The sequence below is a fragment of the Trichoplusia ni genome, chromosome 1 (assembly GCF_003590095.1).
Source record: "Trichoplusia ni isolate ovarian cell line Hi5 chromosome 1, tn1, whole genome shotgun sequence".
Classification (NCBI taxonomy): domain Eukaryota; kingdom Metazoa; phylum Arthropoda; class Insecta; order Lepidoptera; family Noctuidae; genus Trichoplusia; species Trichoplusia ni.
In genome coordinates this window covers 13,776,877-13,804,098 of record NC_039478.1, presented here as the reverse complement: position 1 = coordinate 13,804,098, position 27,222 = coordinate 13,776,877, and the positions used below count along the sequence as shown (strand labels likewise).

The following is a 27,222-nucleotide window of genomic DNA, read 5'->3' as shown; positions in this document are numbered from 1 at the left end:
AAATAATTTGTATAAGTCATATTTAATCATTTGACATAAACTATAGTCAGCAAAAAAGTGTTTAAAATAAAATTATATAGTCTAAAAGTGAAATGGCTGGCAAAAGCACTGACCGTAAGGGTAAATCAAAGGAGCAGAAGATAGCTAGTGAACTGAACGACAATCTAGCTGCTTTTACATTGCCTGACAGTCTGCCTTGTTCCGAAGTCGACTTCCCAGTGCTCATAAAGAGAAGGCCCAGAGCTAACTGGAAAGAAATTGTAGAAGAAAGTAACAAGTGGCACAAACAAGTAGATGAATACGCAGAGTCCAAAAAAGAGCCAATCCCGAAACCACCTTTTCTTAGTGAGTTATTACTTATTGCCACGTCTTTCCAACGTTACGCTTTTACTACCCTATAATCAACAGATATTTTGTTTACTAGCCTATAGGAATACACTAGAAATTAAATGGCTGTCTAGCTTATTTTAAATTTTACAGAAACTGAAAACGATTACATAAAGAATCAAGTATTTGTTCAATTAATACCAGCTTTAGTGGAAACTCTACGCAAAGCCAAAGTATGGCAAGCTCTTAACAGACAGAGGTGTTTCTTTAACGGCATCGATCATATAGTACAGGTAATACATCATTTTATTTGTAGACTAGATAGTTTCACCAACCGCCCGGTGCGCCGTCCGAGGGCACACTATGCTTCCTGTCTTCTATCTTCTGCACTGTGTCTACCTTCAATACAATGCATTACGCAATCATATTGCTAGAGCTTCTCTGTTAAACCCCCATCACTTTGGGCTAAGTTTGGCACTATGGAATGGTTAAAAAATATACATAATAAAATGCTCTATACAAAATATTTGTACAATCCATTAGGGACAGGAAAATAACTTGTGCCAGAGGCTGTGCCTGAATTTGTATGTTTTGGTCCCGTAGTCTTAATAAGAGTTATAGGACTAAGAAGAACTAAAAATAATCTTTTTTTTAGCAGCGGTCGACTCTCGATCATTTTTTTATTTCAATATTAAGAATAATATCTATTCTCACAGAAACAAAACAGAAAACATGAAAACTATGTGGTAGAATTCTATAACAGTCAGCAAGATAGTTTTTTTTATTTGTAGTTCATATTGCTGTAGAATTTATAATTTTTAAGGTTTTATGGAATAACAATCCTCGGCATCCTGGACGCAAGGAGAATAATTTACATTTATTTAACATGCCCTGGGTCAGATCTAAACTTAAAACTAAGTAAGGAAATACGTATTTTAATATAGAAATGGAATCATTAAATATTTTTAGTCATTAACTTTGTTACAGCAAAAAGTGTTTCCAATGTTTGTTTCACAAATTAGATAGTTTAATTAATATGTATTTTGTAGTGTATTAGATTTGTAGTTTTCAAAGAGTCTTGAGCTGTTTGATTAAAATATTTTCATTACACACATACAACCAGTCCACGACCGTACTACCCTAAGTCTTGGCTCTGGCCTGAGGAATACGCAGCAACGCTTATACAGAAGACAGTTAGGCAGTACTTCGTGCAAAGAAATGAGGAAGTTCAGGAAATGCGAGAATTCTGGAAGGTAACAAACTATCTTTAGACCTATATTTGCAAAAAGGAATACTACTTAAATGGAATGAGACTAACTGCTATCATAACATCTACTCTTACGTGCAAATATTGGCGTAGGGCCAAATGCAGAGATTTTTTTTTATATTTCGTTTGAATCTAATTGATTTGGATTTCGAAATTTAGATCACATCTCCTCTGCTCTGAAACCCTAGTGTACACCAGTCTGTTATAGTACTTACTACTCTGTTATCTCTTGGCAAGTATGTAAAATATATTTTCGTACAACAATTTTAGTATTTTCACATTTTATGTTTTATTTCAGAAATTGGAAATGGAACGAAATATTCCAGATATGGAAATGAACCCATTTTTGGCCAAAGCATTTGCTTCGACCGCACATATGCACAAGAAATAAGTGCAGTGTTTGGGTACTTTTATAATGTCCGTATTATATGTCCGTATTGATAATCTAAATAAGAGTGGTAGGTTCTTATTGTCCTATATATTTTATTATTACTTTATTTTAAGTACTAGTACTAGTCTTAGCAACATTCGTCCAGTACGCGCAATACGAGACATAGGTATGCGTTCTGCAGTAAAGATACCTGTCGTATGTTTTGAAATACTTCGCGTACAATACTGACTTATGGTAAAATTATAAGCCTTTCTGTTTTTTCATAATACATTGTCTCCATTGAATTTCATTAGGAATCATGATAGATACTAATTGCAGAAAACAGAATTTTACTGGTTGGCATTATTGTTGTTTGAGATCTTAATTATTTTTTTAAAGGTATTGTATGTTTATGATTAAATATTTAAATGCTATTATAGAAGTGTTTTTTTTTTTAATTTTATATAACTGCCTTATCCTCAACAATTTTAGAAATAGTTGTAATTTCAACTACATTTTTCAAGTACCATTGTTGATGATTGTTGTTATTAACCCTATTCCATTCTTATACATTCTCTATGTAGATATTCTATGGTTTGACAACTAGTATTTAATGCTTGTCTGTATGAAATGCCAGTATTAAGGATGATAGCAATGTTAAAAGCTATCAAAAGACAGTAATCAATGTCCAAATACAATTGTTAATATCTACTTTATTTCTATAACAAGTCTATAATTTAAATACACATGTAGTAATATTATGGTTCATCTAACTCAATGGCACTCCTTCATAAAGGGAGGGGCTAGCTGGTTTTCCAAGGCCCATTGTGAACTGCACTGTTGGCTTCTCATTGTCCTTGGCTATTCTCTTGACCCTGTTGGGACTGTGATTGTAACTGATGGGCATTGTGAAGTCTGACACTATCTGTAATTACATATAAAAATGTTAATTGGAGTATTTTAAAATTCTGATTTCAAGTGAATTCTATATTTTTTCTGTAATTTATGTCGTCTAGCTAAACAAAAGAGTGGTAGATATAGGTACACAAGATACACAAAGACAATATTTAATTTAGAAAACTTTCTTCAGTAGCTTATGCGTTACTTACTTCTAGACCCTTGTTCTCATGATCTTTGATGATAAACTTTTTCATCAAGGCTGGCATCTCTATTCTATTTGGGAGAATTTCTTGTGTTTCATGAAGACCTACTGCATTCAGTAGTTTGGCTTCTTCATTCTTAGGTATTAATTTATAGTCGGGTTTATAAGATGTACGGTAAATTTCTGTGAGGTTTGGCAGTTTCCTGCCCCTAAATGTTTTCTCCACCCATATGCGTACTCTACGCCGCTCCTGAAATGATTGTTTCATTTTCTTAGTAATATTTAATACAGACTGCAACGAAAAATTAAACTAACGACGTAGGGTTGTCGGGCCTGTTGGTCTAGTGGTTAGTGACCCTGACTGCTATACCGGAGGTCGTGGGTTCGATTCCCGCCCAGGACAAATGTTGGCTGATGAGCATGATCATTTGTTCTGGTATCTGGGTGTAATTAATCTATAATATGTATGTATTTAGAAATATATAAGTAAGTTTATCAGTTGTCTGGTTACCATAACATAAACACTGCTTAGCTTGGGATCAGATAACCTTGTTTGAGTTGTCCCAGGATATATTATTGTATTATATATTATAGGTATACAAACTGACTTATAATGAGATCGTCAAAATAGTAGAAGCTAGAGACACTTTCTTACCTCATCAGGAGTAGTTTCCACTTTAACTATTTTCATGTAGCTAGGCTCCGGGTATCTTTCGAAGACTGATCGAACGATGATTCTTCCAACACCAAAATTCTTAAGATTCCCTACGATTTCCCACAAGGTTTTACCTTTAAAATCTGTTGTTCTTCCCACATATTTTATGACACTCGTTGTCATTTTGATAATGCCAGGGAAAGCCAATAACAAATATTAATAAATAACAAATTTGTTCGTAATTTTTAGGTTATGTCATATCACCACAGATCTCTGAAGAACGACAGTCACAATTCAATCACAGATAAAAAAATATTAATTACAGTTAATATAAAAATTATAAAATGTTTGTTAATGAATAAAGATAAAGCCATTCCATATTTAAAGGGTTTTTTACACTATACCAACTTACCAAGTTAAAAAAAACACTTTTCGCCATTAATTACAGCGCCACCTGTCGATGATCACTTACTATTCTAAACCCAAACTATTTGTTTAATACTCAATACTCAATTATTTATTGCGTTCCATAATGTACATTAAGGTCTTAAAATCTAATAATACAGAACCATTATGGACCCTGTCGGGCACAGCAAATATCTTAGGAGAGAGGAAGCAGTAACAAATAGCCTTATATACATACATGGTACATATGCCTATCTAAAATTTTATTTTATCTTTTTATGTATTACATTAATAAATGCACATTATAATTTTATATATCATGTGTAAGAAATATAATTATATGTATTTATGTTGGTATTTTATTTTACTTTTTTATCTATTTATTTTTACAAGGGTGTATCTTTATTTTTATTTGGTGTTATGTGTATGTATTCAATATACTCTATAGGTATATAATATTATTTAGATAGTGTTTTTTGTTTTAGTTTAATTTATCATCAAAAAATTCATTTATTGTGTAGTAGCACTTGACCTCTAGAAAACACTTTAGTTTATTTAAAAAATTATTTGTTTTATTTTCTTCTTTTACGTGCTTTGGTAGTTTATTATATATTTTTACTGACATGACTAGGGGACTAGACGAGTGTATTTTCAGTCTGGATGTAGGTAGGTTTAATCTATTATTGTGTCTTAAGGTATATTTTGTTTGGATGTCTTTACGGGTGTTATAGTATTCGGGGTATTTGCGGACAAATTTACAAATTTCAAATATGTACAGGCAGGCAAGGGTTAATATTTTGTGTTCTTGGAAATATGGTTTACAACTGTCTGTCTGTTGTATGTTGCTGATTTTTCGAATTAGTTTTTTTTGTAGGGTGAATATAGTTGGCGAATCCGTGCTATTTCCCCATAGGATAATGCCATAGGATAGCCATGCTTGGGCGTAAGCATAGTAGGTGACGAGTGCGGTTTTTAAATTAGTGGTTTTTTTGACTTCACGCAGGGCATATGAGAATTTTGATAATTTTGCTCTTATTTTTTGTATATGGGATTTCCAATTGATGTGTGTGTCTATGGATAGTCCAAGAAGGGTGAATTCGTTAATTTGTTGTAGTTTAGTGTTATTGAAGCTATAATCTTTAAATTCTTTTAATTTACTTTTCAATAGATGGCCCAGTATACGTTAATCTATTCAACGCCCTTGAGCATTTTAATATTCTTACCTGAACGGCTAAACATTTTTAAAGTAATTATTATAGAGAATGAAAACAAAAGTTGAATAAAAGAAATCTAGAAAATAACCCATTGTACCTATGTTGTATGTTTCCAAGTAAGTAGATAATATGAAAATAAGTGTTCCTCATCAGATCCGCACTAAATTAATGCACATTCAATAAATTTAGATTATTGATGGTTATTATTATTTTGTATAGTAGACTGGCTGTTCCAGAAACGTTGTTTACCCGTACAAATTATTTCTAGGGAATAAAAATAGGGATAATAGATGTCCGGTCCTCAGACCTACCCAATATGCACACATTTCATGAGAATTGTTCCGGCACGAGAACTTTATATATAAACTGCTAGCATGCTGATGCAAGAATAATGCCAAAGGCACTATTCTTCAGAACGGGTGCCATGAAAAACTACCATTCATTGGTCCATTTGTTAAAGTAAAACGTGTTAACGTTTTACTCGTTTTAAATCATCTTGGTGTCTGTGTCTATAAACTTTGTCAGTCGTTAGTTAGTTATTTTATTTAATATGTGTTTGTATAAAAATACACACCAAGACCTCTTAAGAATATCAATAGCCAATAGAGTACAGTTAGACTTTTTAGTCCCGCAGAAAGGAAGAAATAAAAATCTCATAAAAAATCAACTTCAATTTATTTTCAATTTCTTACTTTGTTACTTTATGGAATTTATGCAATACAAATGTTGTAAAATATAATTACAATAGTTAACAGTTATTAAATTTTAAATGCAGTTTTTAATTTTAATTATTTATAACAATGTCATGGAAAATTCCAATTTTTGCTGACCAATTTATTTTTTATAATTAACTCTCATTGTTCATAAAACATGACGAAATGAAGAGAACAGAACTTCATGCTACTTAGTGAAATCTTATTTGTCTAGATTTTGCTAAATGAGGGTTTCATATTGAACTATGGATTTAATCCCATCAAGCCCTAATGTTACATATTACAGGCAAGTTTTAGGCAGTTTAATGTACCTGTTACTACATAAATGATAATCATTAAATAATTTAAATACAATTTAGAACTAAGTGCCATGACATTGAATATTTTCTATGGCCATATAATCACAATCATAACAACACAAAATATAAAAGAAAAACAAATTTGCACTAATTACTATCCATTAAGCAATCCCAATGTCTTAATTCGACTGCAATTAACAAAATAATATATTTTAGACAATTAATTACCAAGCATTGAAATAGCAGTAATTGTCACCTTTGGTGGCATTATCCGTATACCTTTGCTATGTTAGAAATATAGAGCACAAGTAACTTGCACAATAAAAAGCATTGAAGCTCTATGCCGATGTGTTTATCGAACGCAGAGCACTTTATACTCAAACCTGAGTAGTGAGAGTACGACCACTTTGACCAGCGATCAGGCTCAGACCGGACTCGGCCAAACCTTCAATAATTTAGTGAAGAAGCTACCCTTCTTACATTAAGCCGTTTCCATTTCTACAGCAACTAATGCTGTGACAATTGCTAATTCCGTTAAAATATACAATTGTTCTAATCCTTATCTTTATTTCCAATTGTCACTGATAATCATAGTTGAAGTAGAATATAGAAACATACCCATCATAATTTACTACGGTTATTACTGTACAGTAGTCACATTCCGTTGGCAAATAATAAATATTAAATTTAGCTATAAATTGCCTAGTTACCAACCGGAATGGGCTTCGTGAACACGCAGGTGGTGAATAACAAGTCCATTCTTACATGAGGCCCCGTATACAATAAAACTTACATCGGCCCACAATTAACTATATACTAAGCAATCGCAATAATAATTTAAGACATATTTACACATCATAGTCGATATTCCACAATAATTAAATAAGGAACTTAAATTAGAATAATTTAAGATAGTCGGGATATTATTATTAATAGGAATCAGTCAATCAGTATCCACAGTGATCGATCAGGAGTCGATCGGTCGTCGTCTCGTCACCGTCCAGTGCGTGTGCGGCCGGTGCAGGTGGTCCGCGGCCGGCGGCGGGCGGCAGGCGACTGCCCTTGGGCGCCGGGTGCAGAGCTGGCCCCGCACCGGCCGATGCGAAACTTGTGACACGTACGAAGTCGGTCATCGACGCGAAAGCTTTCGGCTTGGGATTTGCCATGCTCTAAATCAAGGCTAGAAGTACCTAACCTAGAAGTGTGAACTCGCCACGTGAGGTACGAGGAGCGGGCGCGAGGCCCGGGGCCGCGGCGGCGGCGCGGGCGCGACTCGGAGCTGCGGCCGCGCCGTCGCTTAAGTCGTGTCCCTTCCATATGTTCCGATGCGCACTTCGTCTATAACGCTGGCCCACTCCAAAGCATACGAATCAGGGTCTTCCAAATAATATGTACGATTCGGCTGCAAATAAATAAACCAGACATTAATACACTGACGATGCCAAATAGGAAGTAAAGCGTCAGGTAAAGTTAAATTTAAATTAATAAACTCACCGTGTGCACTAAAAATATCCTAAAGTTCTTAGCTTCGACTCGTAGCTCCGGAGACCAGGGAATTTCACCCTTAAGGACCATATTAGCGGGATCGACGTAGAATAGTCGCGGTCCTGTGGTCAATAGTAACATCCGCCGTCGAGGAAAGAGACCCTTTCTCTTGTCCACTAGGCCTTGTTTCAAAATAAGCTCTCCATTCACAAACTGATGCCATTTACTTTCTCGGGCTTGCACTTCGAGACGTCGTCGCTTTTCTTCGGGACTGATGTTTAGAATTCCTGTAAACAAATAAAAAAACACTATTAAATAACTAAACATATACAGGATTCCCGATGTTTTGGTGTAATGCCCTGCTATAATGCTCTGGTAGAATGTTATCAGATATTTTAAATTCCTACAGAGTGAATCTTCAATGCGAGTTTGTGTACGCACAGCTGATTATAAGGTCAACATTAATAAAACACGTAGGGCGTAACGAGCGAGTCATTCATGTCATGGCATAAGCGGTTGAGAATGTGGCACTCCGGGACGACGGCGGCGTGCCGGAAGGCTGACGTCATGCCAACTATAAAACCGTAAACCATACACTGACTGAGGACGTCCGTTCTGAATGTGAATAGCAGTGAATGCGATGACGTAGTGATTACTCGTGCAACAAGTACATGGGTCAAATTACGATACACCACATGTTTAAATTAAAAAGAACATTCAATTAATACAAACGCTCGATTCTTTAAAATGCAAAGCTTATTTGGAATATAAGCACAAAATAAAACGTTATTGGACTCGGTTTAGTTATGAAACGAGAAGCGTATAAATTTGCCAAGAATTCAGGTCATGGACGCACCAGTTGCCTCTTACTCGTCGCTTCACTGCACTCGCCCGAGACTTTGTAATTGTCCACATCGGCTACATACTCAACCTACTAACATCTATTGATGCTTTTGATATTTACAAAATAACATTTAACAAGAAGTATTTTAGTATCGACAAGATACTAAGAACTGTTAGGCAACTCATTTTATTAAGGAGGATTTGATTAAGGAAAATAACAAAATTAAAGTTTACCTTTGGAAGTAGATAAGTCGAATTCCCACAGTCGCACGAGTTGTTTGTTTCCTAAGCCTGGTTCGAGATGATCTGGTATATTATATTCCTCTTCAAATGAACCGCCTGGCAAGTAGGGACTGATGGTCGGTGGTGTCTGCTCCCATACATTATCCCAGTCAATTCCAGCGAAGAACGGATGGTTGCGAATACTATCATAGATTTCACCCTTATCATTAGCGCCCAGCCTTTTAGTGTGATCTAGTACCAAAAGTTTTTCCACGAGATCTTTAGCGTCAGCAGGAAATCCTTCTGGGAATTCGAAATCCATCTTAAGTATTTTTTGGAACGTGAGAAATTCCGTGGCGGCGCGGAACGGAGGTAAACCCGAAATCATTTGGTATATTATGCATCCCAACGCCCACAGGTCTGAGGCACGTGTGTCTACGCAGTCGTGTAATAATTCTGGACTAACATACTGCGGTGTTCCAACGAAACTAATTTTTCTAGATCGTTCATTCTGTGTATCATTATCAGTATTATTTGGTGTCGCACGAATTTCTTCAGGTTCTAATATTTTAGCAGTTCCAAAATCAGCAATTTGTAAATGCATATTTTCATCTAATAAAATATTTTCTGGTTTCAAGTCGCGGTGAATTATCCCCTTGGCATGCATTTTTTCTAGAGCCATCAATAATTCTGCCGCATAAAATTTCGCTACATTTAGCTCGAAGGAGCCTACTTGATTTATGTAAGATAATAGTTCTCCATTCTTGGCAAAGGATAAAACGAAATAAAGCCTTTCTTCATCTTGAAATGTGCAATAAAGTTTTACAAAACCATGCGGCACATTAAACAACATGTTCAAGGCATCTTTCTCGCGTTTAATGTACTCTCTCTTCTTTTTGCGAATGATGTGAACCTTCTCACACACTTTAACTGTAACAAGAATTTTTAAGATTAATTTCATGATGTTTTAGTTCTTTTTACTACTAATAAATGAATTTAATCGACAAGATGTTTTTTTTTTCTCATAAAAACTAATACGTACTTGCATATTCCTTTCCGCTGTGTATATCCTTTGCAAGAAACACGGTGCTGTAACAACCCTCGCCGATCAATTTGCCAAAAATATAATCTTTAGCAGTCCGCTTGGTGGGTTTCTGTGCCTGGCTGGCAGCCGGCGACGATGCTGGAGCGGGTTGAGTGGCAGCCGCAGGCGCAGGCGTCGCCGGGGCGGGCGCAGGCGCAGCTTGCATCTTTATCGGCGTTTCTACTATGGTTTCAGCCGCGGCAATTGGGGCCCGTACCTCACTTGACGCTCGACCGTTGATCTGGAATAATGAAAACACTCACTGAATAAAAACGCATTAAGAAGTATTCACGGAACTGTATGTACGTGATCACGGACTGTATCTAGTGGAGTAGTGAGAGAAATGCGACGTCGTCGCGCTTCGACAGCGTGCACTTGTTTATCGGCTGGCAGCAGCGGCGGCGGCGGCGATGGTGGATACACGTCATGCGCGGTGGGGGCCAGGGGGCAACGCGCCGTCTACAGTGCCGGCTTCTTTAAATGTAGGTGACCGGTAAATACGTAAACAATCTTTAAGACTAGGTAAATTTAATCTAAATTCTTATTTGTTTTTGAACTATCGCATCCATCTGACTTACTTACTTCGGTTTGCATGGATATATTTATGATCTCAAAGTCAATTTCAAGGCGCTTCTGATGAGAGCGCCCATCTATTTACTAACAAAATATGTAACTAATATATCCAGTAAACATGTTAGTTTATAACAAACTAATTATATTATCTACAGCCCTACAGGTCACAGATGCCAGAGATAAATGGCTTTCTATTATTATATTACAGTGTAACACTCAACCTTGCCGACACAGATAACTGCATCCACTATCGAATGTGCATGTTTGTTTATCGTCAAGCCCGACATCGCAACTTCTGCTTCTCCGGTAATCTCGTTAGATACATCTCCCGCCTGGTCGACGGATACTTCTTTAGGGATATCAAGAGCCGGTAGATGTAAGTCAGAAATGTTCAAGTCGGGTTTGTTCGTCATAATCGTCTCTTTCGCGAAGCTTTGTTGATAGAGAGGATTGACATCCGTTACGTCCGAGGCATCAGTCAAGGGTGGCCCTGCTCCAAGCTTGTCGTCAGAGACATTATCCTTCTCCTCAGAAATCTCACTCCGAATCATTTTTGATAAGTTGCTATGATCATGACGATTATGACGAATGCTCAAAGCGATATCAGCACTCCATGATGTGTTAAATTTGTTTACTACAATTTGTCAATAGAATGTCATTTTTTTATTCATAATTTTTATATTTAAACTCCTTTTTTTCATATTAAACAACAAAATAAAAATCTTTTTATGAAAGAGATCTTTCGTTGGAGAATAGTCTAATTATTGATACAGTAATTTAATGTTTATTTTCTTCAGAAACGTAAAAGTAAAGTTAAAATTGAGGATTAAAATAGTCGAAATGTATCCGCAGCCACGTTCACTGGCCTCACCTACAGTTCGATGATCCAATTTTTCGAGTTCGTGGCTCGAGTTTTTGTTCATTTTTACGGAACCGCCGCCGAACAAAAAATGACGCGTCCATTCAACATCGTGAGCAAAGAAAGATAGAGATAGCTGCATATCGCGATTTTGTCTCTTTCTTGCTTAGCTGCAGAATACCACGATGTTGAACGGTATACTAGCCAAAAACAAACTTAATGAAAAGCAAATGAAAGTAACTATAATACCACCGTTAACTTGCGGGAATACATACTTCAGTTTCCTCTGTACGTTCAAGTTTTTTTATGGAATCGTAAACCGTAAAACATTCTTTGGAATTTGAGAAATCGTCTCGTAGCTTTCAGTGAAAGTTCTACTGAATCCTGAGAGGTGATCAATATACTTGTAACCAGTGGAAAAAACCGATACTAGGGTGCCGCGGGAGGCGATGAGTTACGAACTATAATTACCACTAGGTCACAGCTAATTACGTGTGTTAGTTAAAAGATAAGTCTACGAGGCTAGATAGGTACGTCTGTCGGCGGAAATATTAGCATACTATTATTAGATAGTGAATATACAATGTAGACATTTTAGACTGCCAAGTTATCTATCATTAGTTATGAAAAAGAAAACTTGTGTCATTTCAATAAGGATAAGCATTTTTACACTTTGTTTACATTATTTATTTCCGATATATTAGAACCGAGCGAAAAAATTTAACCGTGAAGTTAGGTTGTATTTGAGTAAGAAATAAGTTACTAACACATAAGCTTAGTAAGCTTAGTTTTAATGTAAGCGCCGCAAATGGGTCTCGCATTCCGCGGCTGGAGAGCGGCGCGCGGTGGTGCGGTGGCGCGGCGGCGCGGTGGCGGCGGCGTGGCTGCGTGTCGGCGAGGCGGCCGAGACCACCGTCGCAACGGTACTTACACTCGCATTCCCACACCAACGGATTCCACCGTCCACTTACACCGACAATCATAGCCGACCCAGATCCCTACCATCGAACCTTACTTTACACATTGCATCGTCTGTACGTACTTAACTACTTGTCTGCCTTATAAATTATGTCTGTTGTTGAATAGATGTGAACCATTTATTATTACAACCTCTTAAATGCTCAAACCGCTAATCTTTTTACAAACTTAGCAGGTAAAGCAATATATAATGTGCAATCTGTCTACATCCGGTTAAGACCGCTTCGGAGTTGCTCAGTCAACATATTATTTTGTTTTTTAAATCATAGTTTTTCAACTAAATAGGCTTTGTTATAGATTGGGCTATAGTATAAGTACCAAGTCTTGTCTTTAAGGTCAAACAACAAGCATCTAACTGGAGTCCAAATTGTTTTGAGTAGACTAATCAATGTAATGTTTATAATTTATTATGCATTCTAATAAATCAAAGAGAGATAGAGAGTGAAAGATGTCTGAGACGAATTGCGTGGTCGTGAATCACGATTATTCCGCGATGTGTAAACAACCTTTGTTAGAAAGCATTCAACAAGAGCACAGGGGCAGCCTTCGCTTAGCGATCATAAGCATAATGACCTGTTTATTATTATTGTTGTTATTAATACATTAAAACGAGGATGTAGATAGGTACTTTTTCGTTCCTATTTTGGTTTTGTGACGTGAGCGAATACATATTAAAGATAGGTAAGGGTACGTACGTATATACCGAAATGACATTGATTAATTGTAGAATTGTTTTGCGTCATAATAGTGATTTTCCAGTCTACGAAACATTATCGGGTAATAAAGAATGTGGGCGTACGTAACCTCCTCAGCAAGGTGTTTATTACGACACACCATAACTGATGACGTAGCTTAAACAAACATTCTCGTAACGTGGTAATTTTATCTAGATAACAGTCATGGGTAAAGGAAGAGTTGTAATTACGTACTAATTTTTAAAGAGTTACCAACGTTTTTTTTGTTTTTTAATTCCGCTATTTAATTCGTACAAACGTACTACATACATAGTAGCTACATCAGATGGTCGGTATCTTCAAAGGTCGTGCAAATCATGCATATTGCGCGGCAATGTAAAATGAACAATCTGCGTAAGGATACGTAGTGTTTACGATGGTTGTACGATTGCAGTCGTAGCGGTAATCGTGAAGAGTTCGTGCTATTCGCAATGGTAAACAAGGTGACCACGCCGGCGACGCGTGAACAAACAAGTGCGATGCCGCCGCGCCGTGCAACCTTGTTTGTTAGTATCACACGAGACGCACTCGCGGTTGTGAACGGAGTTACAGAGCCATCCAATGACTTACAGAAAAACAGGGCGAAAGCGTGCAATCACCGCTTTGCACAGCGAAAGTTTATAAACACTACATTATAGTTGTGAGACATTGCCACGTCTGCTTACTACCTATTCAAGATTATAGCACATAAACATTGGACGCACGATTATTCAAGGCAAAGCCACGATTTATATTCAAAAATAAAATAACAACTCAGTCGTTTCTATAGTGGCGGTAACGATTTTTTTTTAAACATAGTAAATAATGTCATTCCTTTTAATTTTATATTTACTATTACTTACTACCTACATTATGTATCTACTACAAAAACATAAACCAATAACCGTAAAGAAAAAAAAAAATTATCAACCTCGATGCATCTGCGATGTAAACAGACAAACATGGGGGTACACGTTATAAGCGCGGGATACGCAGACAGTCATTGACCTTACCTTGGATTTGGGCGAGGGCTGTTTCCCGCGCTTCGTGGAGCTCACGCCAAGTAACCGCAAAATCCTGTTTGCTGCTTCGAGTAGAGTTGCACTACCCCTCGATCCTCTTTTAACTCTGTTGGTCAATCCGCTCATTTCGACTTGTCTCACACTTTGATTTATACCGTTTTGTTATTGTTTGAAACGGTCAAAAACACGGTCACAGTTCATGAAGATTGATTATTGTTTGTAAAAGAGTATTGAATACAGTCACAAATAATGTTGAAATTAAAATCACTAGTAGAATTGCAGTTACACAATTTTAACTTAAATAAATAAACAACGATAATTTGTGAATTGCTAGATTGCGCGCGTACGTCCGTACAGTAAAACGGCGCGTTGCGGACTGACAACTAGTACTGGACTGGAATGCAACGAAGCGACCTGACACGAGCAGAGCATTGACTACGTCTCTCTCTCGCTAGACAGAATAATCGCATCGGTTGGTAATCGGTATGTACGAATGGGGGGAGGAAAGGGCGGGAGGAGGAGGTGGAGGAGGCGGCGGCGGCGCGCGCGGCTTGGCGTAGTTGTGACTTGTGAGACCCCATTCCCCATTCGCAACCCACTCTACCCTCCCTCTGAGTTCAATCTGTGTGTATAAGGTCGAAGCGTGACATGTTACCCTCTCGAGCCCCCATGCTTACTACCTAGATTATTTACCCTTCGATCATTCAAATTATAAATTTATAGGTTTTCATCGAAAAATTACAAATCGGACTTACTGTGTTTATATTTACTATGTTTAAAATCACAAATATTGCAATGTTATTATAATAATAATTATGCAATGATGTCGATAATGATTATTGATAATACCTTCCTCGATAAGTTGTAAATAAATTAGAGGGTAAAATAAAATAATTTAATATTGTTTTTCCACGTGTCTACGTTTTATAGTAAGTAGGGCGAGCGGGGAGGTTTGAATCAAGATGGGTTCTCGAGAACAGGAAGTGGGAACGAATCAATAAAATCAAGCACAATGCAGCTCCGCGTCGGATGCATCGCGTACGATCTCCGCGCAAGAATACACAGCGACGTTTCATTTCCGGCATGGGGACCGATAGGACTGGATGATAGTCGCTAGAGAAAATATGTTCATGCAACCCGAGTCACGTGGCTGCATTATTGTAATGACAACGTGATTGATTTATGTTATAGAGTTATCTAATTTAGACCGGAGATTAGTGACCTGGTATGAATGAACGCCCGTAATCTGTCTCATTAAATGGGTGCATTATCAAATCGATTATTATTATTATTTATTATTATATAGAAAATCGCAAGGTTTTTGCTCATTCAATGTGCCAACATTGCTATGGATGGTTTAAGATGTTCATAAATGAACTGAACATCTGGATCAATTAAAATACATTGTGAATAACCTTAAGAAGCTTAAGAAGTATTGTTTTTTTTACTCGATTCAACGTATTGTATGCTTGGTCGCGGCAGCTGTTACCGGCACGTGCATCAAGCTCGTGCTGACAAGCACACATGTGCATTTTGATTGCCATCCCTGCATTCGTGTTATGATATCCACTTACAACAAATTGCGAAAACTAGTTTTCCAAATAATTATTATTCATGAATTAACAAAGTGAACCAAAATTTTATAAATAATCTTACCAAAATATTTTAAATTACAAAATTTTCCGTTAATAATTATTTATAGAGACGATAATTAAAAAATAAACAATATTCTATGTACTCTTACTTGTATCTTTACTCGCAACATTTTGAATGTCACGGAGCAGATAAGTGTTCATACATTTGTGTCGTGTGTTGTGCTGCTGCATGCAACGTAAAAGTAAATAAAATGACACGTGACTCCGTATTAAGGCAGGTGTTGATAAACAAAACAAGTTTGTTGGCGCGATAATCTTACATTTTAGACTTCATTTTGAATCTTGTGCACCTTACGATTCAAACTACAAGTAAGAACAGAGAACACCGCCAGGTGGAAAAGGTGTTTTATTTTTTGTGTTAAGTCTGTCGCAGTTGCAACCCCTGACTGAGCCCCGAAGCTTCGTATCAAAACAAAATAAAAGCTGCGCCGAACATTGAACCCGCCACCTGGCACTGTTTTTATATGCGATACGGTATCCATATGGGGCCAAAAAGTATAAGTATACGTAGTATACGTACTATTATTTATTGGTTTTGTTGCTGAATAATCGATATTGAGAATAATCGATATTAGACGAACCTCCATGCTGGAAACTGTAAGTAACTGCTTCTTAACATGGATTTTAAATATTGTAGATGCAGACGAGATGATACTTAAATTAACTGCAAGTAAAGTAATACCTATAATATGTACTTAATAGTGGTTTCTTAGGTTAACGCGGATGTTAGACATTAAAATGAAACTACTTTTACGGATTTTATTGCGGTTAAATTAAACCGCGATAAAATCCGTAAAAGTAGTTTTATTTTAATATACTTAATAGTTATATATTAACAAATTAACTCAAGTAATATATTGTTCATTCATTCAATAGCAGTCTGTCCCAATATTGAGGTGGTGGTTGTGATGGTATTCGTAAATATGTATGGCGTTCAAGTAAAATAACAAATTGATAAGGTACGTATCTGATTCAGATAAGAAGCGACCACAGCTTATACAATCCGGTCTGCTCGGGTCTCTGGCAATTTCGGCGCAGGTGAATCGATATTACAACGATAACAATCGATAACGTTTGCGAAATCTACGTTTATCATGTGAATTATACAAGCTTGATTAATAACAATAACAATGCCTTTAAAACTTTGAAGGGCATCGCATACTGAAATACCTAATTTGTTGTAGTTTTGGGGTTTACCCATTATAATGTATTAGATATTTTTGTATACACTAAACAAATAACTACGTACTTGTGGTTCTGCCTAGTCTTCGTTAACTTATTTGTCAGGCACAAATAACGGTGATTAGGACCTTTCGCAGTGACGCGATTGTAGCACTTCCGACGAACCCTGGGCAGTCAACCACACGCACACTACTACTGTTGGTGACTGGCTAATCTCTGTACTACCGCCAACGTGCGATACTGTTATATTAGCGAAACTTAGTTAAGTAGCAAAGATCATACACGTGTATATAGGCTTTGCTTAAATAAGAAACCCATCAATTAATCTGACTATCATTTATGTAAATCATAAACATAATGTTTCTTTTATACCATAATTTATTTATGATTATCTAAGTTCAATCGAGTGTTTAAAGGGATACTATTCCACGTTTATAATTATGTTTTACTACAATAGTACCTATACCCAACATTTATTGCTATGGCAATATATTTTCTATTATTGAAAACACGTGTAAGACGTAGTACAAGGCCGTACAACACAGTTGTATGTAATTTAACTATTCCAATAATTTGTAATTTATATGTATTGTATGCAACTGTAGCGCGCGTACTCTAAATGTCATTGCACTCTAATAAACATGGTATATTAAACAGCATGTAAGCGTGACGTACTTAAAAAATATGATTATATAGGTGCGAGTGTTAAATTAAAGATATAGAAGGCAAACAAAATAACATACTTTAAAATTTGTACATGCGTGTTGGGTTAACCCATATTGTGCCTGCAACTACTAAAAGGAAGTAAAGTGTGGGTAAACCCGAAGTGAATAGTTGTATGTCTTGTGATAGAGAGGTACTGTCGGTGCGAAGGCGCCTAGCGAAGGTTATCGACGTTACGAAATGTCGTGGTCGCGGCCTTGAGTGGTCCTTTGACCCTCCATTGGAAGTAATATCCGCCGCTCTCGAGCCACCTGCTTGAGTGCCCCTCGAACGTTTAAATATGGTCAACGGTCTCATGGTAGAATTATGTACTTACACATAGACATATACATAACATGACATCTTCTAATATATAAAATTCCCGTGTCACGATGTTAGTTACCGTACTCCTCCGAAACGGCTCAACCGATTTTTATGAAATTTTGTATATATGTTGGTTAGGTCTGAGAATAGAACAACATCTATTTTTCATACCGATAAGTGTTAAGGGTTGCTCACACTAAAAAAAAATATTTTATTTTTTGGGCTATTTTTTTTTTATAATGTGGCATTAAAAATACATACAACTAGAAAAAAAAATCGGCAAAACAACGTTTGCTGGGTCAGCTAGTAATAATATAAATTTAAAACCCATTAAATCTTCTCATTCTTATTTTTTTTAAAGTTATATGCTTTGAACCTTTTAGGATTTAAAAACTGTCACAACACAGTCAAGTTTATAATACCTTTTATGTTGTCAAGTAAAAACATGCTACACTATGGCTCAGCACAATATGTATCCGTGACTTATCTAAATAAATACCAAACATCCACTGAGTCATGTCAAAACTGGCGCCAACCAATGCTGCTATCAGCGATCAGAGATACTGAAAAACAGCAAACCGTACGTCATTGTTTGAGTAACGATATCCATTTTAGAATATTGTACAAACGAAAACTATTATTACATCATTTTAATAAGACTTTTTATTTTTGAATGATTATTGTCAAAACTACATCGGTGACTGGCGACGGAATAGGACATTACTATCATATTTTTTTCCTTTAGTAAGTACTGTTGGTTTCGTAAATATTTATCCCTAGATACTTGTTTCATTTGATTGACATTCAGACACTCATGTCTACGTTAGAGGTCGAATCCCATCCCACTAACGCACACATAATAAGTGTGTCGCCAAGCCAGCAGACTAAGTGGTTCCCTAGGCACGTATAGGTTTTCCCTATTGTTTCATTACGAATTTATTTGATTTTTTTATTAGTGTTGCTATCCGATATATCCACACTGAGCAATATCAGCTTTTACATAGTTAAAGTATTAAAAAATTGTTATATAAATTGGCGGTAGCTATTTTTTCAGACCAAATATTAAACCAACGTCAAATATTTCCACACGTCAGACTAATTCACAAACAAGAAAATACAAATAACAAAGACCAAGGTTCACAATGTTTAACTTAACAGAATTTTAATCAATTATTTTCGCGACACGCGGCGTGATAAGTTCGATGACCGATGAATTTATTCAAGGGCTTGAACCGTAGTTTTTATTTTCCTGATAACCTTCAAATTGCGGCCCCGCGCGTAAGGTGCGCTCGCAATTCGTATTTCGTTTGTTTTCCCTAGCTACTAACGAATATACATTATTGATTTACTTACACATAATTAAAGCAATTAATTGCTGGTTCTAACTGACAATCACGCGAAGTTAACCTGTTAAAAGTTACACCAGAAAACTATTTATAGTAAACAACAAAACAACAAACAGAGCAATATTTAAAAATGTTTATGGAGGGACAAGGGAACTGATAAAAATAACAGTTTGTTTTTTTGGAACACGATGATAAAATTGTGTAATCTGATGCCCGACTTTTACTATGTAAAGCTTCCTTAACTATTACAAGGCTTCTTTCCTGTTTATACCTAATTAACAAATTAATGACACTTGATCCTACTTTAAGTATCTAAGAGTTTTCGTTAATATGTAACTAATAGTTTTGACGCGGCACATTAAAATCAATTTATGAGTTGTTTAAATATTCAGACAAGACAGTCATGAGTAAGGTATGCATCAGATATTAACTACAATTATGGGGTCCCGAATTCTACAAACAATATTGATTAATTAATTGGCAGTGTTTGTTGTTTTTAGAAAACAATTACAGCATCATAAACAATTTAGTAGCGGTCGCTGATAGTAGAGCGGGTCAAAGTACAAGAATTTGTGTCAAGATAACAAGAATAAAATGTTTTATTATGCACTTTTGAAACACATGGCCACTAGCGGACCTGTCTATCACTATAGTTACCGCCTTCTTTTAGATGATACAGAAGTTTTCTGTAACGGGGATTTACCATTTTATTTTTAGCTGATTAAGAGTCTATTTACTTACCTAGTTTATTTTCCTCGTAGTGTGTTATATTATTATTTACGTAATGTATGTAATTTTATGTATTAACAAAGAATATTATGCTGGCATTGTTTACGTTTTTTATGAAATGTGTAATCAGATATATCGTAACAATTGCTTTATGTTAAATTATTGTGGAAATATTGTAATAAATGTTTATACTCAATACTCTTATAGTATAAGTAACTTGCATATTTTAACTAGAACCACAGAGCAAGTATCTTGCTGAAAATAAACCATCAATGTAGTAATAAGAGTATTGGTATTTTAGTCCGAGTTAAAAATAAATAAGCCGTATAAACTGGCAATACTGTGTAAAGTGCAAGGCAAAAAGTAAGTTAAAAGTAGCCAGCGTCCCAGGCCCACATATCTGCTTAGGGTTACCGATTCGCAATAACAAACATCAATTCTATTTATGCAATCACAACGTCGCGCGTCGTATGTATAATGCAATCATGGTTTGTATAACACATTTCTCATAAATACTGGGGGCATGTGTAAGTTTTTTTAAGCTCTATTTATAAACTAGGACTAGATCGCAATCAAATTAAGTTGTGATGGACAACCCTACATGAGCGGAATGCCTTCCACTCACAATTCCACATACTTTAATCACTTCCCGCGCGTCTAGACATCGACCTCTGGTTCCAAGTCCATGCTACTGCCAAATTAACTCTTAGGGCTCCATCTTAAGATCCCTATTACGTCGCAAGTAGCCCAACGTTAACGATTAATAAAAACGGGCTCGCTGTCCTCGGAAAGTGCATTGATCTCAAGGCGCGTCCTTCTGTGGCACAAAAATTGCTGCACGTGAAGTGGGCGTCTCTTTTGTGTATAAACATAAGGAGTAAGTGCGAGCAGGACGCAGTGAACGTAGTAGGCAGGATGCGCGTGGTGAGCAGCGGCCAATACACCCAAGCGGGCGCAATGAACGGCAGTCATTAATGTGGAAGTACCACGCCGCATTTTGGCGCCAATACATCCGTTTAAGGGCGGATTTCGTGTGGAAAATATCTGATTTTGAATATCAACATTAAATACCTTTTTACTTTTATGCTCTTGACTGAGACTAGGTTGAAAAATAGGTAATAGATATTTAAGATAAGTAAAAAAAAACATTCAGCATCTACCTTTTACTTATTTCTAGATACATTTTATTTGTAACAATATTTTATGTGAAAAAAACATACAATAATTACTATTCATGTGCTTTGAACTACTTTGAAGCGCCTAAAGAAGCCTCAATTTCGCGCCAAAAGCATGCTCTCCAAGATGGCGACGACCACGTGCTCAGCTAAGCTAAACACAAAACAAAGCGCATGCGTACTATGATTTGTTGTTTAAATGATAATGTATTACTGCAATAAATAAAGTATTGCTTGCTATTACGATTATTTTTATTAGGTAAAGTAATAAGTAGTAAGAGGCATTTTATAATGATTTTTGCGAAAAGTCGGATATTGTTTAAAAAATATATTTTTAAATATGGAGACTATCTTATAGGATATTTAAAATCGAATGTAATACGAAAAAGCATAATATCGTAAAACATATTTGTGAATTACACTCGTTCAGAAATAAATCACAATGACTGACCTCAGACGGTCTTTTTTAATTTTGATCCTTCTTGGAAAAGTATGGCGACTTAAAAAAACAACAAGTATAAAGGCGGCGCGGCGGCGAGAGCGGCATCGTAATGTGCAGTCTTGCGTTAGAATGTGTGGGTGCAAGTTCCACGAAGGATGAGATGCCTGCCGATACATTCAACTTTACTCAACCGGCCTTTCCATGACCGTTGCGTTTGAATTTGCACGCATACTATTCAACTTAAGTTTCGCGCTAACTTCGCATTACAGTGTTACAAATCATTACGTTGTACTATAAAGTACAAATATTTTAAAAATTAGTGTTTACAGTCAAGCACTCAAGCGTAAAAATCAACGATCCGAACTGTCTGGCCGTTGAACTCATAAGTAAATAGGAAAAAGCTTAATTTAATACACTCAAAATTAATGCTTCAAAATGTTTATTCTTTCTGAAAAATTTGGCTTTCTGATTTGACGACAAATTAAAAAAAACAATTGCGGTTTTTGGATTTGAATAAGAAAACCAAGAAAAAATTGTGGGGCATGGATACTCTGGTATGTTACATAATATATGGAACCTATGAAAAAAAGGTCAGTGGTTCAGTAGTAACGCTGTTTCGAATATAAAATGATTAACCCTGATACTGCTAAATCGTACAAAGTCGTAATTAATGTAGCACAACCTTGAAACAAATAAAAACCTTTATGTATACTGCGCATTATATTTGGAGTTCCATGACCTAACAAAGTCCAAAGCACGTTCTATTTATTACGCATGTGATATTGTTAAGAGATTAGGGATTTATGGGTAAATACAGCGTGGACTGCAGGTTCTAACGAATTGGCAGTCTGACTTAAAATTCTTGGGTAAAAGTAGTCGCCGATTTATTTATTTGAAACTTTTCTATGCCATTTTATTCTGTTTCACATGGTTTAAACAGGGTGATTAAACGGCCAAATGAAGCGACGCGTAGCGCACCTCGGCAGGGCAACACGGTTCGCCAAAGTAGTACTGGTTGTACACTGCACCGTTTGTGGGACGAAGTTGCCTCATGTAGCATTCCAGGCATACCATTCTCGCACACCATTACATTCTATTGCATTAGTTGGTTGAAGAATTTACTTTTCTTGGTTATAATGCTGATAAAACGTCATATAACCTGCGAATATGTATAGTTTTGACCTAGACCTAGTCCTTAAAAATTACTCGCATGACAATTCCAGACTACCCCGCTTCTAAAATTTTATTAGGATTCAAAATCCTATGTCTTATGGTAGGGGTAGATTTTCTTGGGTTACCAAAAGATTGTCTTAGTATAATCTAATCGCGTAAAACTTGCAAGGGAGTACCGAGTATCGCAGTGATGTAAGGTGTGGGTGGTCTGCGCATGAGTCAGACAGCCCGCGAAGGCAGCGCGCGCTTTGTGGCTACCTCGAGGCTCTTATTGTGCGCCCGACGCGCGCCGCTCGCCGCTCCGCAAGTCCGCACCCATTCACGACAACTGTTGTAAGTGTTTATGTAGATTTCGTTTTGCAATCGGTATCGATATCTTAGGGTACATGGTTACCAAACTTAGCAAAGGGATCTAAATTTTATTGCATTCTTATTTTTGTATAATTAAGAAAAGAATACATGGTATTGCTAATTAAGTTACTTTGTAACAGTAGATTTGGTTGTGAAGCAGTGTCGGGTTTATGTCTTAAATATTGATCATACTAGATTAAGGGATTATAGATTTTATTATATTCTATTTCAAAGAAACTCAGTAGAAGTGGTAATCAAAACGATGCTTTAATCCCACACGGAGGTGCTGGTAACTAACTCTACACCTACATAACCTGACTAAGCGCCGACCACACGGCGCGGCCATGGCTATGGGTACGAACCGTTTATGCCGACAATTAAGCCCCATTCAATTCTAACACAGATTTGATTCAATCTATGTGAGCGTATCTCCATACCAGAAAACGGTACGAATGACGTCTAAGCTAATACTAAGTGGGTTAGTTGTGTTGGTTGTATTGCAAGAATAAAGTAACCAATGTAACGGTAAAATTAGTCAATTTAACGTTATTGTTAGTATTATCTTGACGACATCTTAATGAATATTTATCACGTTCGTAGATTGTAGATTTCTCTGTAGGCTAGGGTATAAACAATAAACATCCTTAACTTGTTTGCTTCTTTACTATCAGTTTCTTCACTTATTTTTGTAGTACATAATTAATTAATGTAATATATTTCTCACAGACATATGATTCATTTATAACAACATGTACACGATGTGAGCATTAGTAAGTGTAGGGAGAGCGTCGCGCCGCGCGTCGCACAGTGGGCTGAAAATAACGTTTCATGGACATTCAAATTTTTTTTCCAATTTGACGTGTTTCTTTATTGGAATCTGTTAAAACATGCTTCTTATTGATATGTTTTAAATATAAAGTCATAGATCATAGCGAAAGGCACACTTTTGATTTTTTTTCAAAAACTTTGTATGGGGAAAACCATAAAATAAGCTATATCTCAGCTGTCGCGTGAGTGCGCGTTATTTTCTTTCACATGATTATTGCTCTAATTTTTTGCAAAATTTTGACGTATTGCACCACGCTCGCGAAAGTGCGATTACTGAGAAAAAAAATATTGAAAAATATATATATTTTCCTTTGAAAAATTCGTAAATTTATTAAAAAAAATACCTATATATCTCTAAAAATTATAACATTAGCGGCCATAAACAACTTCAGTGCTGTTTAGCTCTTCTCAATTTTATAATAATGAACAATATGCGGCTAGATATGTATCAGAGAAATATGTTTTTTACCTAATTTGTTTATGACACACGGTCTTGGATACCAGAACCTTTTAAAACCATGGATTAATATCAGTAAGTACCTATTGTTGCCATATGATTTCGTTGCCATCGGTCAGCTTTAATGGAACTAATGAGGTCATGAACACACTGGAATCATCATTTCCATCTTCCATTTTCTGTTTATACCTGCTTTGGTTCGATGAACCATCAAAACCTCACTTGGACACTAAAATAAGGTAATTTTTTTCGACACACACAGGTAAACTTTTCAAAATTCTTGTAACTGTTAAATCTAGAAGAGCTTGAAGGGAAATTTTGGCTGCTGTATCCGTCACTGTAATTGTTATTTTTTTGTCAGGATAACAATGAGATTTAGCTTGCTGTAGCTTAAAGTAGGATACAAGTCTGACACACCTTCTCGAATTTCCCTTAGTGTTATATATTGCCACGTGGACAATTTTAAGGATAAAAACATACCAAGTGCTTTCTCTGGTGTAAAAACATGCTTGGGATATGCTTTTTTGGTAAACGAGTTTAACTTTTCAGCAGCTTCTGGGTGTTTCATCATAAACTCAATAACAGAAGCCATATTGTTCAAACCTTCTTGTCTCATCATTCGCACAGCAGCATATGCAAGCTCACTGGACTCACAGTCTCTTTGATTTTCAGTCCTTCTTTTCTTTTGTTTTATTCCTAAATCTTCAAATGGTTTTCGAAGCAAACGCTTCATACTTGTCTGTGCTTCAGTTGATGAAGATGTAGAAGGGACTGGACATTCGAGAGTGATATGAGATTCAGACGCCACAACATCTGATGCCTTTGGTTCTGCAATGTAACTTGGCCAATCAATATCACACTGAAGCCAGTCTTCATATTCGCTCGCTCGCTTCGTGGGGTTTTGATGGTTCATCGAACCAAAGCAGGTATAAACAGAAAATGGAAGATGGAAATGATGATTCCAGTGTGTTCATGACCTCATTAGTTCCATTAAAGCTGACCGATGGCAACGAAATCATATGGCAACAATAGGTACTTACTGATATTAATCCATTGTTTTAAAAGGTTCTGGTATCCAAGACCGTGTGTCATAAACAAATTAGGTAAAAAACATATTTCTCTGATACATATCTAGCCGCATATTGTTCATTATTATAAAATTGAGAAGAGCTAAACAGCACTGAAGTTGTTTATGGCCGCTAATGTTATAATTTTTAGAGATATATAGGTATTTTTTTTAATAAATTTACGAATTTTTCAAAGGAAAATATATATATTTTTCAATATTTTTTTTCTCAGTAATCGCACTTTCGCGAGCGTGGTGCAATACGTCAAAATTTTGCAAAAAATTAGAGCAATAATCATGTGAAAGAAAATAACGCGCACTCACGCGACAGCTGAGATATAGCTTATTTTATGGTTTTCCCCATACAAAGTTTTTGAAAAAAAATCAAAAGTGTGCCTTTCGCTATGATCTATGACTTTATATTTAAAACATATCAATAAGAAGCATGTTTTAACAGATTCCAATAAAGAAACACGTCAAATTGGAAAAAAAAATTGAATGTCCATGAAACGTTATTTTCAGCCCACTGTGCGTCGCGTCGCCCGGCGCGTACATTCACCCAGGCCGTGTCGGTCGCGGCTGCGACGCGCCGCCCTTACCCGGCCAACCCTCGGGAGGCTCGCTAAATACTTTAATTTCGTCCTTCCCCTGCCGCCGCGTCCCAGACGAGACGAGAAAACGACCGCTGATTCTGTACTTACGTATTGCTACGAACACATGCAAGCAAAGGCGGTTGAACTGTAGGATTTATTGAACCCAAGAAAGCCCTAGTCACTTTACCCTTTGGTACGATACTCTTATAGTAAAGTCTATAAAAGCGTATCCAATATTAATTGAATAAATGGCCCAACTCGGTGAAAATGTCTCCCACGACAGAAAAATATCTACAGGATGCAAGATGTTCTGCAACTTACTATCAACAGAGAATTCCACAATAACCTACGTATTTATGAAACCAGAACTCTAGATGGCAAATTCTGATGAGAGCTTTTAACATAAGCAGACAGCATATCATAATATTGATCCGATTGAATGCAGTGTTTTGATACGATTGTTTCATTATTCTTAGATAATAATTTCATTCCGAAGCAGAAAGTACTCGTCTGAGAACTGTCTATAATGCAAATAAAGTAGAACCCACGCTGAAATCAGTTATGCCTAGAAAAAAAAATGCATTGATACTACTATAAGTAGAAAATTACAAAATATACAAGTTAGTATTTAAGCAAACAAAACGCTTAAGAATGCACTGTATCATCTCCCAAACAGCCTATTAGCAGCCAAGCTTTCCTCGTTGTTTTTGAAAGAAAAACTTGTTGGAAGCTAAAAACTAACAATGATTATTTTAATATATTTATTATACTAATATACCGATCGTATGGGGATGATTTTTTTAGGAAATCAATATACTTATTAAAAATCAATCATTCACAACTCTCATCTATCTATTAAAATTACCCATAAAATAAATAATAATTAAGTTTTAACATATAGAATTAGTAACATTTTTTTTTTCAATATTGAGTTTCTTATAAGTACACTTTTATTAAACAGCACGCTCGCAACAACCATAATATATGTAGAAGTAAAAAAAAACAATAAGTTAGCCAAATGTAGAGCCAATCTAGTTTCTGCCTTGACATCTAATAACGGCGTCTAGA

The 27,222-nt window shown here is 36.2% G+C and overlaps 3 protein-coding genes across 5 annotated transcripts in view; 1 reads left to right on the top strand and 2 right to left on the bottom strand.

The window, feature by feature from the left end:
* The first annotated feature begins 2 nt into the window (after positions 1–2).
* On the top strand, positions 3–2,413 carry LOC113496190 (IQ domain-containing protein K-like). The gene is made up of 5 exons (XM_026875343.1): positions 3–345; positions 481–620; positions 1,151–1,245; positions 1,451–1,580; positions 1,893–2,413. The coding sequence occupies exons 1-5, from the start codon at positions 93–95 to the stop codon at positions 1,983–1,985; spliced, it is 711 nt and encodes a 236-aa protein (XP_026731144.1). The 5' UTR covers positions 3–92; the 3' UTR covers positions 1,986–2,413.
* Positions 2,414–2,657: 244 nt separating this feature from the next.
* On the bottom strand, positions 2,658–4,002 carry LOC113496197. The gene is made up of 3 exons (XM_026875357.1): positions 3,722–4,002; positions 3,074–3,316; positions 2,658–2,889 (listed from the first exon to the last, which is right to left on the bottom strand). The coding sequence occupies exons 1-3, from the start codon at positions 3,902–3,904 to the stop codon at positions 2,734–2,736; spliced, it is 582 nt and encodes a 193-aa protein (XP_026731158.1). The 5' UTR covers positions 3,905–4,002; the 3' UTR covers positions 2,658–2,733.
* Positions 4,003–5,998: 1,996 nt separating this feature from the next.
* Positions 5,999–27,222, bottom strand: part of LOC113496147 (3-phosphoinositide-dependent protein kinase 1) — a 35,442-nt gene continuing 14,218 nt past the window's right edge. The window contains exons 1-5 of one of the 3 annotated variants that reach the window (XM_026875285.1): positions 14,123–14,555; positions 9,945–10,227; positions 8,915–9,832; positions 7,847–8,124; positions 5,999–7,754 (exon numbers count right to left, since the gene is read on the bottom strand). In XM_026875285.1, coding sequence (XP_026731086.1) covers positions 7,650–7,754; positions 7,847–8,124; positions 8,915–9,832; positions 9,945–10,227; positions 14,123–14,257 — 1,719 coding nt within the window. In that variant the 5' untranslated portion in view covers positions 14,258–14,555 and the 3' untranslated portion in view covers positions 5,999–7,649. Of the gene's footprint in view, positions 7,755–7,846; positions 8,125–8,914; positions 9,833–9,944; positions 10,228–10,780; positions 11,260–14,122; positions 14,556–27,222 lie in introns of those variants that run through there. The other 2 variants (XM_026875277.1, XM_026875294.1) reach the window with 2 other exon arrangements.